Source organism: Perca fluviatilis, chromosome 11 (assembly GCF_010015445.1).
Source record: "Perca fluviatilis chromosome 11, GENO_Pfluv_1.0, whole genome shotgun sequence".
NCBI classification, from domain to species: Eukaryota; Metazoa; Chordata; class Actinopteri; order Perciformes; family Percidae; genus Perca; species Perca fluviatilis.
In genome coordinates, this window is record NC_053122.1 from 33,661,971 (window position 1) to 33,680,950 (window position 18,980).

General features: G+C 43.0%; 1 protein-coding gene across 1 annotated transcript; it reads right to left on the minus strand.

Annotated features, from left to right (window-relative positions):
- Positions 1-2,742: 2,742 nt before the first annotated feature.
- dipk1aa (divergent protein kinase domain 1Aa) lies at positions 2,743-17,817 on the minus strand. Its single transcript, XM_039816858.1, has 6 exons — positions 17,304-17,817; positions 6,935-7,069; positions 6,545-6,652; positions 6,277-6,453; positions 3,836-3,967; positions 2,743-3,705 (listed from the first exon to the last, which is right to left on the minus strand). Exons 1-6 carry the CDS (start codon positions 17,355-17,357, stop codon positions 3,025-3,027), a joined length of 1,287 nt encoding a protein of 428 aa, XP_039672792.1. The 5' UTR covers positions 17,358-17,817; the 3' UTR covers positions 2,743-3,024.
- Positions 17,818-18,980: the final 1,163 nt, after the last annotated feature.

Here is an 18,980-nt window from a genome sequence, read left to right on the forward strand (position 1 = left end):
AATTCAAACAGCATTGACCACAAGCTTGACATGCTTTACAGATCACGTCTGTTTTGAAATGCATTTAAAGTGATTAACAAGTCAGGTTGTCAACAGCAACTTCACAACAACAAATGTCTGGAAGGGATCATGGAAAATACTCTTTATGCAGCATTCAAATGTGGCCGCAAGAGTTGATGAAGATCTCCACCTTCACCGGTGGTAAACATTCATAGATGATTTCAGCATGATGTCTATGGCACTGAGATAAAATCCAAAAATATATTCATACAGCACAATTACCACAACTGATCTTTTCAGTGAGAAATACGAGTTAATAACATTCACAAATCAAATACATTAATATTCTGTGTCATTGATGCAGCATTGATGATATCACTAGCGTTACAGGTGGAAAATGTTCAGCGAGTCAGGTCCACTGACGTACAGGATGATCCCTGTGGAATATACTTGCTGAGAATAAACTGCCTCACTTAAAAGTACAATTCCGGCGCAAAACGAACCTAGGGGTTGACATGTACGCACTCAAACGCTCTCTGGGACATGTCTTCATGCTAATTAAATGTGTTTTTTAGCTTGAAACAAGCTAGCGCGGACCGCTGATTAGCTTACAACGCTAGTATTCGGGGGCACAGGTAAAGTAAAAACAAATTGCTAATTTATACCACTAAAATGGCTCAAAATATCACCACACTTCAACGGTAGCATAATGAGGGTCCCTACATGTTAACCGAAGCATTGAGAACTTTGTAAGTGTACAGATAGTTTATTAAAGAGTTTAGAAAGACCATAGCTCCCAAAACAGCGGCCGCCTGTATATGAGAACGCCACGGTCTTTATAATCTCTTTTTAATAAACTATCTGTACAATTACAAAGTTCTCAATGCTTCGGTTAACATATAGGGACCCTCATTATGCTACCGTTGAAGTGTGGTGATATTTGGAGCCTTTTTAGTGGTATAAATAGCAATTTGTTTTTACTTTCCCTCTGCCCCGAATACTAGCGTTGTGAGCTAATCAGCGGTCCGCGCTAGCTTGTTTCGAGCTACAAACACATTAGATTAGCATGAAAACATGTCCCAGAGAACGATCGAGTGGGTACACATCTGTTATTAACCCCTAGGTTTGTTTTGCACCGGAATTGTCCTTTTAATTCTGCAGACGAGTGACAGGAAAAGCAATGCTCCTTGGCACAGATTCTCCAATTCTCTGGATCCTGTATAGAGGCATTGTCATACGTTGAATTTTGTTCAAGTTTTTCCTTTAATTTCTCACTAATCTGCAGGCTACTTGTTGAAAGGTTAAGTCTCGTGATATTTTAATTATTGTAAAGTATACCCCTGAAAAGACGCAAACCAGGAATTAATTCATAATTCTGTTCTGTCTGTGGAGCCAAAGACTAATTTGCCCTGTGTTCCAATACCCATAAGACCATGCTATTTAGTATATTTAGAAAAACGATTTTGTATGTCAATAGAATAGTATGTCAAATGCATTATGCCAAAAATACCAGGATGTCTTACTGCAGCCAGTTAGATTTTGCTGTATGCATACAAACATGCTTTTCTGGCTATTCGGACCCACAATCCTCTGCGCGGCATATACGAGCAAGAAGGTCAAAGTTCAAGGCGCAATGTTATGAAGAAGTATGTTCCAATTGTATGCACACTGCGTGCAATAGTACATACTTTGTAACGGCAGCTGCAGTACATACTACTACGAAGTAGAAAGAAAATTTGGAACACAACCATGGTTAATTTCTTACTGTTGCACTGGGTGACCTTCATTATGATGAACACTTATTTTGAGTTGATGCCACATACACTGTCCCGTTGATGTAAATACTCACTATTGCACCAAATGTGTATTAATTTGCAGCTGAAACTAGTCTGCACCATTTACTTCTGTTTGAGTAACCTTTGCTATAACTGCGGATCCCAGCTGTTTTAGCAAATTAGTTCATAAAAAGAAATGAAAATATGTTGTGACATGTTTTCAAAGATTTACAGCCTCATTAGGCACCAATTGGCTTGGGGCTGAGTGCAACAGACAGTGTAGTAAAAATCAGAAAGTACTGAAAAATGAACTTTGGTTTTGGTCTTTTCACAGGATTTGCTAGAAACAAAAATATAGAATATCACCAGCCTTATTCTTTAAATGTGCACTCCCTGATTATGTCATGGTGCTCAGCAGCAGCCTTACCAAAACTAAGGAGCCTATCTACAAATAGTGTCATTTCATTACGCTTTCAACTTTACGGTCAACAGATTTTTCAATCCTTGTATTCCAAAACATGTCAGCCTATACATATCTGCAAGATTCTGAAGCAAAAACAGCGATTTGGTCTCTCAGCTCTTGAGACTAATGGCGTTTTTCCATGACGTGGTACCTGCTCGACTCGCCTCGACTTGATTTTTCGGTTTTTCCATTATGAAAAAAAAAAAGTCCCTGGTCCTGCCAACAGGTACTTGTTTTAGTATCACCTCCATCGAGGTTCCATGCGATCTGAGACGATACCAAAAGGTGACGTGAAAACCTGCAGACTACTGATTGGTCGGAGAGAGTCCTCACCAATCACTGCGTCTACTACACACTAGTACTAAATCTGCAATGCAAAAAAAGGAGGATGGGGAAACGCGGCCGAGCCGAGCTGCTACTAGCAGTGGGTCAGCGCCATAACAGTAAAATCTGTTTAGGAGTCGGTTTTTCCTGCAGTGCCCCCGAAACATTCCACTGTGGTGAACAATACAATACAATGTGGCTGCATGAACTTTTTTTTTTTAAGTGTGACTGATGGTGAAAACATGCAATCATTCAGTTAATTTTAGTCTTACATTTCAGACGTGGTTTCCAGGCCCCAAACTTCGGAAAACCCGGATAGAGGAGGTAGAGTCTCCATCAGTCTAACCGTTCGTAAGTGAGAGTTGATAAAAACTACTTTATTAAACTGGCTATCCCTAAATCACAGCATCTTAAGTACTCCGCTCCATTTGAGGAACAAGATTTCAAAAACGGACTTCCTCGTCACGAGTCCTTGGTGTGTGAGATCTGTCTCCACAGCAGAGCTTTCAGATTGTTGAGAATAAGCGAGTGCTCCATGTTCATCTGTCCAGCGTTACCTTTGAGAGCCATGCAGGCGTACAACTGCCTCTCCAGCTCCTCTCTGAGCCCCGACGGCGCCCCGCGCAGGAGGTAGTCCTTTAGCGTACTGCACGCCTTGGCCAAGTTTGGCCGAACTGGCTCCTCCCTGCAGCGTTTCTCCGACACGTCACAGGACGTCTGGCAGTCCACGCCGTACACGCAGTCGGCATCCGTCTCACACTTCAGCGCCCGCATGGCGCGTCTGAACTCGTCCTCTGGAACCACCGCTCGGGCATTAGTCAGGCGGAGCTCGTGGCGGTCGGTGTAACCAAAGTGCTCGGCGGCGAGGTCGCACATCAGAAAGCTGCCGTAGGTGCCGTGGAAGATGTCCTCCACCAGCTCCAGGAGGCCCATGGAGATCTTGGCTTTGCGAGGCCACGAGGGGGTGAACCACTGGTCCATGGTGCGCTGCACGCCGTTGGGTACCCAGGAAACCAGGGGCCAGGGTAGAGACAAACCATACAGGGGCCCGTAGGGGACGCGCTCCGTCATGTACAGGTCTCCGCAGTAGCCGAGGAGACGAGGAGTATGTCCACGGTCCTGGAGCAGCAGACCCAGCAACACCTAAAAAAAACAACCACAAATCTGTCTCACCAAAGAGCTGGAGGGATTTCATGTTACTTTTCTACACTGAGACATCGCATACAAAAACAACAGCTTGGTAATTGTCTTATTCAGTGGCTTGCTATTTTACCTCATCCATCTGCAGGAGGGCCCATGTAGAGCGAGCTTCTGGCAGCGACACCCGTCCATCTTTGTTGCCATCGGCGACCGAGAGGATCTGGCTGACGAGGCTGGCGAGGTTAGCCTGCTCCCCAAGCTTGGACTGATGGAAAGATAGGGACAGAGACTTGAAGAGGTTTGTTCCGAGTGCTATGCTATCGGTTTAGTGTCTTTTGCAACATGGCATCATGACTTTGCGTAAACATACACGCCACTTTCCTAAAGCCAAATGGCGTGTTATCTGTACGCATTTTCAGCTTTCCACGTGTATGTCTTATGCTGTATACAGCAAATGTAAACCACCACGTGGCATCGCCACGTAGCACGTTATCGCGAGAACGTGACTACTACTATTGCGAGAACAACGTCACGCGTGTAAAAAAAAAAAAAGTTGGGTTTAGGAAAAGAACACAGGGAAAGTCTTAAGTAACACAAAGAAACGACAAAAACATGCTTAGGGAAACAAACGGTTGGGTTTAGGAAAGAAACATTGGGGAAGGCTTAACATTTTTTTTTTTTTAAAACCTTGAAAATTCACTCGTAATGTAGGTCAATGGTGGGCGAATTGCGTTGATAAACACGCTTAAAAGCGATTATGCGTCTTGATAACACGGCAAAATGGCATACGAATTGGCGTGTCATACATACGCCACTTCATGGGATCAGTCTGTCTTTTGAGTAGTGAGCTGATAGGGAAAATACTGACGTGACATGGGGGGGGTGGGGGTTGTTTGTGTGATGCTGATTTGTAGAGGTGTCAGAAAGGATTTGAGGAGATAGTTTCTGGCTGGAAGCAGTGGCAAACCAGACGCTTCTACGCAGTCAACACTACTGAAGGTAAAGACGCTGAAAAAAAAAAAACTGTTCTCGTTTTCCCACAAAACAAATACACCTGAACTACAACAACACACACGGAAGAGGACGCCGAAGTGGACCCGAAGCTACGTCGTGGTCACCGAGCCAAGCAGCCATCTTCAGACGCGAAACCATGCCGATTCTGGGTGAGTCAGTTTAACACAGCGCAACCCCTCTGGAAGTAAGAAAGACATATACACTCATCCAGGCGAGTTAGTCTCATTCTCACTTTGGCTTAGAGCTGGGCGATATGACAATATTTTTGACCAAATATATTGAAAATGTAAGACTATATCTAGTCTCATATCTCAATGTCGATATATTATCGATATATTGCCCAGCCCTACGTTGAATGCAACACTTAGGGAGAGTGAGACAGGGGGAATAATGTTACCGTCTAGGTAGTCTATAGCCGCTTTCCGACCAAGTAGTTACAGGAACGTAGTTATAGGAAACGTCCACTTCTAAGCAGTTCTACTAACTACTCTCCCCCAAAACCGTTTTTCCCATTTGCATTCGCACTGGCCAAGTGGCCATAGGGACTATAGAAGGGGTAAGGGAGTGATGTAAGCACGGCAACGGTCTTTATAGCGTTATAATCAGAAAACAAATACACCAAAAAAAACATGAACTAAATACTAAATCTAATGTATATGGCATATTTGTCATAATTTAAACAAGTCTCCCAAAGAGAAACGGGTATCTCTCTCTCCCCCGCCTCTGCCTGCTGCGCTGTGGGCGTGTGTGTGTGTGTGTGTGTGTGTGTGTGTGTGTGTGTGTGTGTGTGTGTGTGTGTGTGTGTGTGTGTGTGTGTGTGTGTGTGTGTGTGTGTGTGTGTGTGTGTGTGTGTGTGTGTGTGTGTGTGTGAGAGAGAGAGAGACGGCCCGGTCAGCGAGGCTGTCAAGCCCGCAGGGCAAGCTTTTGGAATTTAACTCCGAAAAGACCGTTAACCACAGGCTTATGATGGACATGTGTTGTGATATTTAAACAAACGAACCGTCAACGGCGAAATAAAAGCCTCATATTTACGAGAGCGGTCTGAGAGACCACCGGGGTCTCTCAGCAGGATGGGCCGAGCGACGAGCTAGCGGCCGGGGCAGGCGCCTCACTTCATGGAGCTTCTCATCTCCGAAAACTTTGAAGCAAATTGTCAATTCGGCATCAATTATCGCAAGACTGCCTATATTCGAAATCTAAACAGTTTATTTCTCACCTAAAACATTGTCAGAAGTGAATTTAGTGATGAATAAGATGGCGAAAACGTGTTAAAATTGTCTCGTTGTTGGTCTGACTGTACCGGAAACCCGAACCTCGTTGACCTAGGTCCCTGTGCTGAAAAGGGAACAGCAAAAAGACCCTGCCCTGAGGTAGGAGCTGAAAGAGTTACAGGAACTGCGGCCAGAGGAACTTAAAAATCCCCAAATTGGTCCAGTCAGAACACGAGAAGCAAAGGGTTCTAGGAATCTTATGTTCTAGGAACTGCAAAAATCCCTCCGGTCGGAAAGCGGCTTAAGATACGTGGTTCTCCATGAACCTCTCTGACTCAAAGTCCTTTACCTTGAGGTGATTAAAGACCATCTCTCTGAACTTCTCCACCGACGTGCCTCTGGTGGGCTTGTCGAACACGGGGGCTTCCCTCCGCGGCTCCGGCTCCTCGCCCAGCTCGTAGTGCACGACCTCCCCCAACTTACAGCGGATGATCCCGTCGTGGTCTCCCCAGCTTCCCGTGTACACCTGACAAGCAGAACAGTAAACTGACAAGTCAACAGGCAGAACACTGCGAGTAGTAAAGTCAGAGCTTCAACAGAAATGTTGTGTTTCCTACCTGGTTGTTTGGCAGTGTTGACAGGCACCTGCTCATGTAGAGGGTGTCTTTGTCACACAGACTGCTGCAGGCAGAACCATCAATGATTCCCTTCCTGTATTGATCACACTTGGAGAAAGAGAAAATGCAGAACAGTGCGATTTAATGCTCAGCCTATTTAGAATTATATTCATCCATTTATATTAGGTTCTGCGCATTTGATAATCAGAAAGCAGGAATATTACTTTTCTACATCTAAAAACAAAGAACACAAGAAGGGTTTCCAACACGTTACTGAGGTTGACGCATCTGTAGGCTTGGCGTTTCTTATGCAGTGGTGATTACAAAATATAAAAAAGGTCCATTACAAAAATCATTCACAGGATCAGAACAAACAAAGCCATTACTCACAATGGCGTTCTTGCACTCGTGTCCTCTGCACAGCTCTGTGTAGGCTGAGTATTGCACATAGAGCACCCAGCTCCCCACCAGCACAGTCAGCCACGTAAGGAACAGGTACTTCACCCGCACAAAGGAGATCCGAGCCTATGAGGGCGAGCAGAAAAAGAAACTCTAAGATCGATCCAGAACCTGAAAATATACCTGCCTTAAAGTCGAGAACAGATTAGTCCAACTATATATATATATAGCGATATATGCGAGCGACTCCAAAAGCATAGTAGTGAGGAGCATAGATGTGTTGTTTTCAATATTAAATAAACTTGTATGTAATGGAACCGACCGTTTTTAGCGACACTGCCTCCAATTCATATCACAACTGATCAGGTGACATTTAAAAAGAATAAGGATAAATAAGGTTTACGGTTACTGGATTCTCAGCATAAGCAGCACCATTCTTCTCACTGAGATGGCAACTGAGACAATGACTGAGTCAACTATTTGTGAAACTGTCATTTCAGTTAGCTGTAATTTGTAATATACCGTTGAAGTGGGAGGCCTATTGTTTTTGGGGCTATTTTGGCAGTCAGTGAGTTATTTTTTTTATTTATTTTTTTAAATGGGTAAGTGGTAAGACACTGGTCTAGACCATACTATAATTTACAAAGACTCAACAATTCCTCCAGGAGCAGTTGCACTTAGTGCGGTGGTGGCGAAGAAAAGGGTGAAACCTGGAACAGAACCTGGCAAAGGAAGGAACGTCAAAAGAAATGTCGATTCAAGCCAGACAGTTGCACTCCCTAATCAAACCTGATCACATAAAAAGGTTACCATGGTGACAGCATGGGGGTGTCCCATAACAAGGTGCTGGCTGGCTGATCAGTCGCCATGGGCAACAATCGCTCATTATGCTGGAAATGGTTTAAAAAGGTGCAGATCCAGTTGTTCCAGTGTCATGTGCCATTCTGGTTATGGCTCTTAAAAAAAAAAAATCTAATTACTGCCTGTGTCACAGGACCCACACATCACGTATCACAGGATCCACACATCACATGTCCCACAATGCCCCTTTGGACAGAGGTGCTTAGTTTCTGGGACATTGTGCAAGTTAATGCAGTCAGTGTCTTTTTTACAGTGATGCAGTGATATAAACAGAATTCTATTCTAATTTCAATCCTAAAGAAAAAACTAACACTTTAGTTGAAGGAGTGACATGAACACATGACGCTGTCATGTAACCCTAACCCTAACTTGTCATGACAAAAACTGAATGACACTTACTTAAAGAAGCGTTATGTCATAAACATTTATGACTGTTTATAATGTTCATGACAACGTCATGTCACACTTATGTAGATACCTTGAAGTAAAGTGTAACCGAATAAAACTGTATAGGTGATAATTCAAATCCTCAGATTTACAGAACAAGATCAACCCAACTGAAAAGAACAGAACAAGATATACGTACATAAGAGCTGCATTCAATGATTTTACTAAATACCAGCACCCGCTGACGGCTGACTTTATGGGTCTCTCTTGTCGGCTGCAGCTGCGGAATTTTCTTTTTCCCTCGTCTTCTGTTCCATTCTCTAAACTGAATGTGAATTTTGTTTTTAAATAGTAACGGATGCGACTTGAAATGTTGCAAAGTACAATACTTGTGATAAAAAAGTACTTAAAAAAGGTCCCATGGCATGAAAATTCACTTTATGGGTTTTTCAACATTAATGTGAGTTCCCCCAGCCTGCCTATGGTCCCCCAGTGGCTTGTAATGGCGATAGGTGTAAACCGAGCCCTGGGTATCCTGCTCTGCCTTTGAGAAAATGAAAGCTCAGATGGGCCAATCAGGAATCTTCTCCTTATGAGGTCATAAGGAGAAAGGTTACCTCCCCCCTCCTCTCACAAACAAGGCTTGGTTAATAACTCAAACTTGCCGAGAACCGTTAGACAAACCGTTTGCTTATATACTCGAGCGGTTGTTAACGGTTACATTCGGTCTCGACTCTCGGCAGTGCAGACTCTCGGCAGTAGCCGGGTGCACGGTCTCTACAACTCTCTTAACAACTCTTTTGGTCCAATGAATCGTGCTGCTCGAGGTAGCCCATTTCCTGATTGATTCTACCACCACTCCAGTGGAGGCGCTAATGAGGTAAAAAACAGGAGTGAGTCGGTTCATTGACGTATGGCAATCGATTCTCCCGGCTCAGTGACACGAATCGGGTTAATAACCGACTCTTCGGTCAGTTCGTCATCACTAATGAGAGAGAGACATCATGGCTTTCAAACAAGCAAAGCATGGCAGTTGGTCAAGGCCACACCCCCACTCTCCACCTTGCCCCCCCTCTTTCCTCCTCAATAGCTACAGACACAGAAATGGCACATCCTAAGGAAAGCTCATTGTAGGACTGGCTCCAGTGACTGTAATTCTACACCAAGGCTGAATTTCAGGAAAGAGACTTCAGATATAGTATTAGGGGACCACTAAGGTCTATATAAAAGAGACTTCAGATACAGTATTAGGGGACCACTAAGGTCTATATAAAAGAGACTTCAGATACAGTATTAGGGGACCACTAAGGTCTATATAAAAGAGACTTCAGATACAGTATTAGGGGACCACTAAGGCCTATGTAAAAGCATCCAAAAAGCAGCACGTCATAGGACCTTTAAGTATCAGTAGTATTTTGTTACAGCAACGGGAGTAAATGTTATTCGTTACTTCCACCCCTGGCAGTTAATGACTACTGCAATGCGAGAAAGTAAAAAAAAATAAAAAGAAAGAAGAAAAAGTAAGTTGTTGGAAAGCGCAGTGGAAAAGAAGGTAGGTCAGATTTGCTGTGTGAGACACAGTATGTGACTTTGACTAAAACAAAACGGCAGTGAGTTTTTCCTCCAGGGCTGTTAAGAGCACCTGGGAGGATAAAGTGATTTTGATTCTCACTCTGATCACATGGCAGGAACAGCTTAGGTTGTGTATATCTTGGCAGCCTGCTGTTCCCTCTCAATTCAGCTTCAGCACAGTTTCCAAATCCCAACAAAAATATGCACCAAGTGAGGCAGGGACCAAGCAAAAGCCTCTTTTTTTTTCTTCAATCTTTGATGTGCTGTGATTACTGCACTTGGTTAACAGCTCGGCCTGGACAACAGATCTGTTTTTCTGTTTTGTGTCCATCCAAAGTGCAGCACAAATGAAAGTAATCCAATCCACATTCACAAACACACAGACGGTCTGTACCTTGATCAATTCTTTTAAGATGAAGGCATACGGCTTCTTTGTGTGTTTTGAACTTGATAAAAAAAACCTAATGAGCTCTGGGGCTTTATCATAGAATTTGTTCACACAAAATATGCAACACATCACCACATTGAGCTACAGACTTCAAAAGAAAAGCACAGGGAGGATACAGGAAAACCAGAATCTTCCTTCCTCCCATTCCCTTTGGTGCATTTGACCAAACTGCCCATTGGCATCTCCTTTGCCGAGCCGCCTTGTTGTTTAAGCGCTCTGCGTCCTGAAGAGACAAACAAATAGATAGTGGGCCTCCAGGGAGGGAACAGGAGTCATCTACACACCACTATCAGATCTGACTCCTTTGGTATGCATGCAGGTGCTATACGTAGAAAATGCATGGGCATGAAACCCACACAGACAATACGGTATATAGAACTCATGTGTGGAAGATGTCTGTGTGGAGGGGTGTCTCTGCATGTCTGTGCAAACACATGATGAAGCCTCAGAGTTAAAGAAGTAGAACCAGAGCAACAGACTCCCTGTGGTCCTCTCCACTGTCTCCTCCTCCTCGGAGCCTAATATGTTTGTCTTAGCTAAGATAACATTAGATGTAATTAAATGGATCCCACGCAGGGGACTGAAGTGTCAAAAAAGCTGTTGAATGCTATGCGTAATACAAAGCATGATATAGTGATACATTGTGAATTCCTCTCCAAATAAAAAAAATCTATCTATCTATCTATCTATCTATCTATCTATCTATCTATCTATCTATCTATCTATCTATCTATCATGTACTGTAGAAGGGCTGCAGCAACTAACGATTGTTTTCATTGTCGATTAATCTGATGATTATTTTCTGGATTAATGGATTAGTTGTTTGCTCGATAAAATGTCAGAAAATGGTGTTTCCCAAAAAGCCCAAGATGACGTCCTCAAATGTCTCAAAGAGTTTCAGTTTACTGTCACAGAGGAAAAAAGACATTTATCAGAGAATTTGGACTTTGTTTCCAAAGAAAAGGACTCAGACTGATTAATCAATATCAAAATAGTTGGCGATTAATTTAATAGTTGACGACTAATCAATTAAAATCGATTCATCTTTGCACCTTTATACTGTAGTAACTAGCGTACTGTAAAACTGTTCTGTGCAAATGTAAAATGACCCAGAGATTGAAATGGGTAAGAAAAGTGAAATCGACAACAAAAAGGAATAAAAATATTACACTTAAAGAAGAGAATAAAGTTAAATATAAAAACCTATTCCTGCTAAATGGAAAGACAAATAATGTCCTTATAATGCAACACAGTTAAGGTGGCAGCAGATAGTGCAAGATGCTGATGATGCATGGGAGCTGGCCATGAATAGTGCAGGCAGGAAGACTGTTACAGTTGACTTAAAGGTCCCATGGCATGAAAATTTCACTTTATGAGTTTTTTTAAAGTGCCCATATTATGAAAAAAAATCTTTTTCTGGGATTTGGGGTGTTATTTTGTGTCTGGTGTTTCCACGCACATACAAACTTTGAAAAAATCCATCCATGCTGTTTTGAGTGAGATACGGTTTCTGTATGTGTCCTGCCTTCAGTCTCCTGGTGAGCTGTTCAAAATCGGCCCGGATTGTGACGTCACAATCCGAAACGAGCTGGCTAACCACAACCGTTAGCTCGTAGCGTTAGCATGCTACCTCGTTCTCAATAGCAAAGCACTGCTACAACACACACAAGTTCACCATAATCTACAAAAGAACTACTTACATGTGCGCCCTCATTTAGAAGTCTCCCAGCTAATCCTGCCTTGTAACTGACCAAAGTTGGAGAAACAGGCTTTCTTTTACTGTCTCTAGAGTTAGCTAGCTGACATGATCTATATCTGAACTACTGAGCATGTGCGAGTGCAATCAAAGATAGTACAGAAGAAGAAGATGAAAAGAGGTCTCACTCTGTAGCTAAAACAGAAACCAGGTGAAAAGAGGATCTCCAGTAAGGCATGGATACCCGACCCGAGGCCGACGGGCCAGGACGGGTTCGCACAGATATTTAGAAATTATGGTCAAATTTCTTAATACCTGTCGGGCTCGGGCCGGGTTCGGTCACGGCTCTGTCGGACGCGGGCCGGCCTCGGACAGAAAAATTCGGCCCGATCCGGACTCTAATCTGCAGCAGTGAGAGAGAGCTGTGCAGTACAAAAACAATATGGTGTTTTTTGAAAATTAAACCATGTAAACCTATTCTGGTACAACCTTAAAATACAGTTATGAACCTGAAAATGAGCATAATATGGGCGCTTTAACATTAATGTGTGTTCCCCCAGCCTGCCTATGGTCCCCCAGTGGCTAGAAATGGTGATAGGTGTAAACCGAGCCCTGGGTATCCTGCTCTGCCTTTGAGAAAATGAAAGCTCAGATGGGCCGATCTGGAATCTTCTCCTTATGAGGTCATAAGGAGCAAAGTTACCTCCCCTTTCTCTGCTTTGCCCGCCCAGAGAATTTGGCCCACCCATGAGAGAGAGAGAGAGAGACATCATGGCTTTCAAACGAGCAAAGTGGCAATGTTGGTCCAGGCCACATCTCCACCTTGCACCCCCTCTCTCCTCCTCAGTAGCTAAAGACACAGAAATGGCATATCCTAAGGAAAGCTCATTGTGGGACTGGCTCTAGTGGCTGTAGTTCTGCACCAAGACTGAATTTCGGGAAAGAGACTTCAGTTACAGTATTAGGGGACCACTAAGGTCTATATAAAAGAGACTTCAGATACAGTATTAGGGGACCACTAACGCCTATATGAAAGCATCCAAAGAGCAGTATGTCATGGGACCTTTAAATGTGCAAAGTCCACATAGAACAAAGGCTGTGGTGAAAACTGTAGGGTTACCAGCTGTCAACAGGTCAGGTTCAGTTACCGCGCGTTAACCCTCATGAAGTATTGACTTCCTACAGTCCGCTCAATACAGCTGGGACAAAAGACCTGCAGTATCACATCTTCATACACTGTGGATGGAGCAGCCCGTAGCTGTCCTCAGGGTTTCATATAGGGATTGGGAGGGGTTGCCCATGATGCCTTTCTCTCCTACTTCCTCTATGTAAGTCCACACAACTCCTCAGGACTGTCTGTAGTACAGGTGTCACTGCCTTCCAGCAGACCACTGCGTACTAAATGGTTGATGCCATCCCAGAGTGAAAAAAATATGTTTACAGACTATTTCCTAATACACGAGTCTCAAAAAACAGGGCAAAGGTTACAGCACTTAAGATCTGCAATGCTTCAAAGAGACCCAGAAGGAAAGACAGAAATTCACAAAATCCGAAAACTAGCTTTCATGTGGCTTTTTGAACTTGTGTACTTCTAAAAAGCTTTGAAATTCAAAAGCCACGTGTCCTACTTGAGTCGTGTAACGTTCAGGTTATGAGGCTGCATGGTTCAGTCCGGTACAGTTGTTGTTTGATACATGTGGGGGAAACGTGTTAACTAGGTAACTTTAGTACAACTACAGTCTGGTAGCCTAGAAATCTAGACATCTAGACGCACCCTAGTGGCAGCAAATTTAATATGCAGCCAAGGGGATCTAGGCACTCTCCGTTGGCTTGACTCGGCCAAGCGAGCGATGCGACGCCTCAGCAAACTGCCACACCGGTCGACACTTGCGAGCTGGAAAAACCAAACTCTGGTCAGGCCAATCACATCGTGTATAGAGTCGGTGGGTGGGCTTATGGCTGCTGCTGCTGGTGGGAACAGCGGTCTTCTGGAAGAATTGGAGTTAAGCTTTCTTTGAGAAAAGAACAAAGAACTGCACTGAAATCATTCTTTAAAAAAGGAAGATTTTTTTTTAGGAGTTTTGCCGACTGGATATGGCAAAAGTTTAATCTATCAACTATATAGCTTTGCTACCTTCTTCGTTGCTCTGCCTGGTTGTAGCGCTATCCTATTGCGTGCAGAGGGAATGTGAAAGACAACTGTTTATCCCGCCCCTCGGATTGAGCTCCGTCAATGGTGAGTTCCCAGAACCAACATCTTCATGTGGGTCTGGCTTGTCAGGCTAACAGTCTGGATCAATGGAAGTACATTTCCAGGATAATCGTCTGATGTCCTTCACCTTCCGCTCTCTGTGCGTTGCCGTTTTCAAACTCCCTTCGCTTTGGGAAACGACAACAAACTTCGAAATAAAATTTGGATCGTGCAACAAGGCAGGCCTGCTTGGTTCTTTCAGTGAATGACTTTCAATATTTACAAAGAATATGTTGACGGCATTTATTCTCCAACTGGGACTTTTTGGGACCGGTTGGTGGGATGGCTGTGGACAAAGTACACGCGGCGATACACTGGTAATAGCAAATTATGTTTAACCATGTATGCAGCTTATTCAAATAGCTCACGTTACTGTGTTGTTTAAACACTTAACTTCATTTGCAAATGCAAATGTTCCTTCATGAGACTATTCTGCAGAGCCATCGTCGCTGCGTCCGGAGCTTAGTGCCGCCCAAGACGATTGGTTTAAAGAAATGCAAACAACCCAGAGCATTTTTTCTCCTATCCCAGAATTTACAGTGGCACTCATAAGTTTATGAACCCATGCTAAAGTTGACTAAAAGGAGGAATAAAAAAAAAAAAAAAAATCATCTTTTGGAAATTGATCTTAATGCCTTAAAACCCTTGTGTGGTCCTTTGGGTCACCGGGACCCGAAGGACCACACAAGGATGATGTACTTCCGTTTATTTTGTTGAGAATTGCTCTCTAAACCCGGTCTCTTGTAAATTAAGTAAGTAAAGTTTGTTTCCTAGCACATTTAAACACCGTTTAAGCTGACCAAAATGCTGTAGAAACGAGCACCAAGGTGCTGCATTAACCTTTGTTTTGTCCTTCGGGTCACCGGGACCCGAAGGACCACACAAGGGTTTTAATTAAAAAAATTAGGACAAATCCAACCTTTAAGGAGACCAATTTTCTTTGTGAATGAATATTGTATCGTAAATAAATAAATGTTCTTCCTTAAAATACAAGGGGGATAAGTCAGTACACCCCTATGTTAAATTCCCATAGAGGCAGGCAGGCCAGTTATTTCATGGATCCAGGATACTATGCATCCTGATAAAGTTCCCTTGGCCTTTGGAATTTAAATATCCCCCCCCCCCCACATCATCACATAGCCTTCACCATACCTAGAGAATGGCATGGTTTTATTTCAGTCAATCTCTATTTGATGATTTTTTTTATTCCTCTTTTTAATCAACTTTAGCATGGATGCATAAACTTAAGAGTGCCACTGTATCTGTGTAGCCAAACCTTACTCCACAGCGCTGTGGAGATAGAGCTGGCAATACAAGACTAGTACAACTAAAACCTGGAACCCCTTTAAATCTGGAACATGGACTGATGAAGAAAAGAAACCTGTTCTGGGTTTTACTCTGCAAAGTAATCCTTGTAATAACCCTGTGGACTTGCTTCTTGGAACCTAGATGCAGACCAGACACCGTGTCCATTAACAAACATAGACACCCCGTCTCAGCCAACACATTTTGGTGTGTCGCCATAAACCAGCAGGCCCCTTAAAAAGACTTTTTTTTTTTTTTGATTTGGTATCAGCCAGAGTTTGCATTATGTTGGTGAGTTGACCTTTTTTACCTAAAAATGAAGGCACTAATTGATTTGGAAGTACACTCAGCAGGCTACAAAATGCAAAGTGAATGTACTTAGCCACATTTTTCCCTCTCCTTGTACAAACAAACTCTGCACCAAAACAGGAACAGAAGCATCCCTAACAAATGACACACAAAAAAGTACACAGACAGAAGTGGCCAGAAATGTAAGTATACTGTGTTCGCTTTTTCTATGTATAAGGGATCACCTCAGGACTAAAAGAAACCACTTCTGCACACAGTGAGGGTGTGTGTGTGTGTGTGTGTGTGTGTGTCTTGTTTAACTATATTTGTGGGGTCCAAAAACCGGGAATACAGTATACTTGTGGGGTCCGGATAGCTTTGTGGGGCCAAAATTTAAAAAAAGAAACCACAACTTTAAAGGGCTGTTTGAGGGTTAAGACTTGGTTTTAGGATTAGGGTTAGAATTAGGTTATGGTTATGGTAAGGGTACGGGTTAAGGTTAGGGTAAGGGTTAAGATTAGGCATTTAGTTGTGATGGTTATGGTTAAGGTTAGGGTAAGGGGCTAGGGAATGCATTATGTCAATGACGGATCCCCACAAAGACAGTGAAACGCACTATGTGTGTGTGTATGTGTGTGTGTGTGTGTGTGTGTGTGTGTGTGTGTGTGTGTGTGTATATGTGTGTGTGTGTGTGTGTGTGTGTGTGTGTGTGTGTGTGTGTGTGTGTGTGTGTGTGTGTGTGTGTGTGTCTTTATTGTGGCTGACCTCGTCAAATTAACCAGCCCATCACGAGGCCACAGGAAACACTGGTGTACGTAGATATTAGGTGAAGCCAGAATAAATCAGATCTGCCATCACGTTTCACCTCCCGAACTTGACTGTAGTTCATGCCAAAAGTTGTGATAAGCTGTATGTACTGTATGATGTAATGTAGCAATATATTTACTCTCCCCTAGAGCAAATGCATCCCTGTATTCTCTTCCTCTTTCATAAGCTATTTACTGTACTGGGACTGGGAGTAGTTGCTGGCAGAAAGCCACCGGTACCCAAATGAGAAGCTTCAGTCTTCTTATCTAACCACAATGACCACTGCTGCTCAGGCACTACTGGAGGTGATGAAACCATTTTGAGCCATACGTGGAAAGTCTATACATATTTTTCAGTCAAATGTGAGGAGATTTAAAAATGTGAGATGAAATGATCCAAACAGAGATCCGTCCCTGACCCGGGTTATAAGTCTTTGCATGGATTACCAATTTTCTCCTCACATGGTTATACACACTCTGAGTGGTAGGCCTGTGCTGTGCTCGGTCTATCCGTTCTGGATCAGCAGAAAACACTGGCAACTTAATATTTCATCAGCACATTCACATTCTTCAGTTATTTTTTGAAACAGCCTACGATTCCCATCAGAGCAGCCCGAGGAGGTGCTGCCATGCAGCTGTGACACCATGACGACCCGTACAGCCTTCACACACAACAGGTTCACAGTCAATGCAAACAACATCCCCGTACTATACGATAACAAACCGCTGTCGAACATGGAGATTACCTGGAAGTAAAAAGACTTTTTCACCCAGGCCCGTGGAATCAGACCCTTCGCCATCACAAAAATAGATCATCTCAATACGTGGACCTGGCTGTGGGAGATCATCCAAAAAAATTCACGGGAGAGGAGCGTCTTCCACATAAAACGACTCGCCTGGTTTACAGAACCGGCAGGAATGGCTGCATGTTTGCAGATCTGAGCCCCACTATGATCCACGGCCCTGGGCTGTCGTTTTGTCTCGTCCGTGGGAATCGCTCTCCGATAGTGCACTTTGCCTGCGCCTCTGCTCTTTGCTGCGGCTGCTGATTTTCAAGCAAAGCGACATACCTCAAGCTGAGAGAAAAAAAAACCCCGGAGTATCACGGCGCAGGCGCAACTTCTTAATCTTCTAATAAAACATTTTAAGTTTTCAGGTTGTCAACCAAATTGAGGAAATCTGTCTGAGCGTGGATTTACCCGGTGCGCTGATATCGATGAGTCTTTATGAGTATTGTGTGGTTGCTAAACTCTTGAAGCTATGACCGGGTCAAGCTAGAATAGAAAAGCATGAGTATAACAAACTTCCGCTACTCTTTCACAATTAAAGCCTTATTGTTTAAATAGCATCCCCCTTTTCCCCCGAATTCTCTGACTGAATATGCTTTTATTTCTGTATACACCTACTCGTTTTTTCTATTTATTTTTATGTAATTTGTCCTTAATATTCTCACTTTATGTTTTTGTCAATAGCATTTTTGTTAAATGGTAGCCTGACTTCCGGTCGTAACTTCCAAAATAAAAGATGACCTGTTAGCCAATTTGCGTTTCCTAGACACTATACGATAGTGTCTAGGAAACGCAGGGATCACCAACGCGGTGCCCGCGGGCACCATAGCCCCCAAGGACCACATGAGTAGCCCTCAGGCCTGTTCTAAAAATGAAAATTGAATATTGATATTATGTTTCCCACCTTGTTAAGTCATTGTTTAATAATTATTGTGAGAAATCATTAACGTGATCAGTGTCTTCACATAGATGAGTATCATTAATCATTAATAATCATACATAACTAAAGGCAAACTGAGCACATTTGTTATTTCAGAAGAGTGTATCAAACTGGTAGCCCTTCGTATGACTCAATACCCATGAAGTAGCTCTCAGTTTAGAAAAGGTTGGTGACCCCTGCACTGGAACTACCTGTCTTTACCATATACCTTGTCGTGTCATACAACAGTAGTCTTCTGTTTGCAAAGTAGCCAAGTGAGCAGAGTATCAGTAATCAAAACTTGAATACATGATAAAAAGTATTTAATGCAGGTTCACTTTCAAATTCCTTCCTTTTTTTTTTAAATAATTTTTTCAACATTGACCATAAAAAAAACATGTAGCCTATCCACATGCACCAATAAGGTGTGCCCTGCTGCCTACAGGAGTCTGATTAAAGAAAAGAAACTCACAAAATGGGTGAGGCCCCTGACAAATTTAGGACAAAGGGCACAGCACATGGAGTCAAACCTCCCATTTCAGTTAATTACAGTGTATTTCAGTTAAGCCACCCAGTTGAACTTGATAGCTGGAAATGGGTATAAGACTTGCATAATGTGACTGACTACACTCGGAAAAACCTCCTGAATTACAAATAATGTAGGAAAACGCACTCAATAATTAACTAAGCCACATATATAATATAAAATCATTTCA

Coding starts and splice junctions, on each gene's coding strand:
- dipk1aa (XM_039816858.1), bottom strand. CDS start 17,357: ATGGCGAAGGGTCTGATTCCACGGGCCTGGGTGAAAAAGTCTTTTTAC. Junction 7,070..17,303: donor AAAAGTCTTTTTACTTCCAG/GTAATCTCCATG, acceptor TCGCCCTCATAG/GCTCGGATCTCCTTTGTGCG. Junction 6,454..6,544: donor CAACACTGCCAAACAACCAG/GTAGGAAACACA, acceptor TCTGCTTGTCAG/GTGTACACGGGAAGCTGGGG.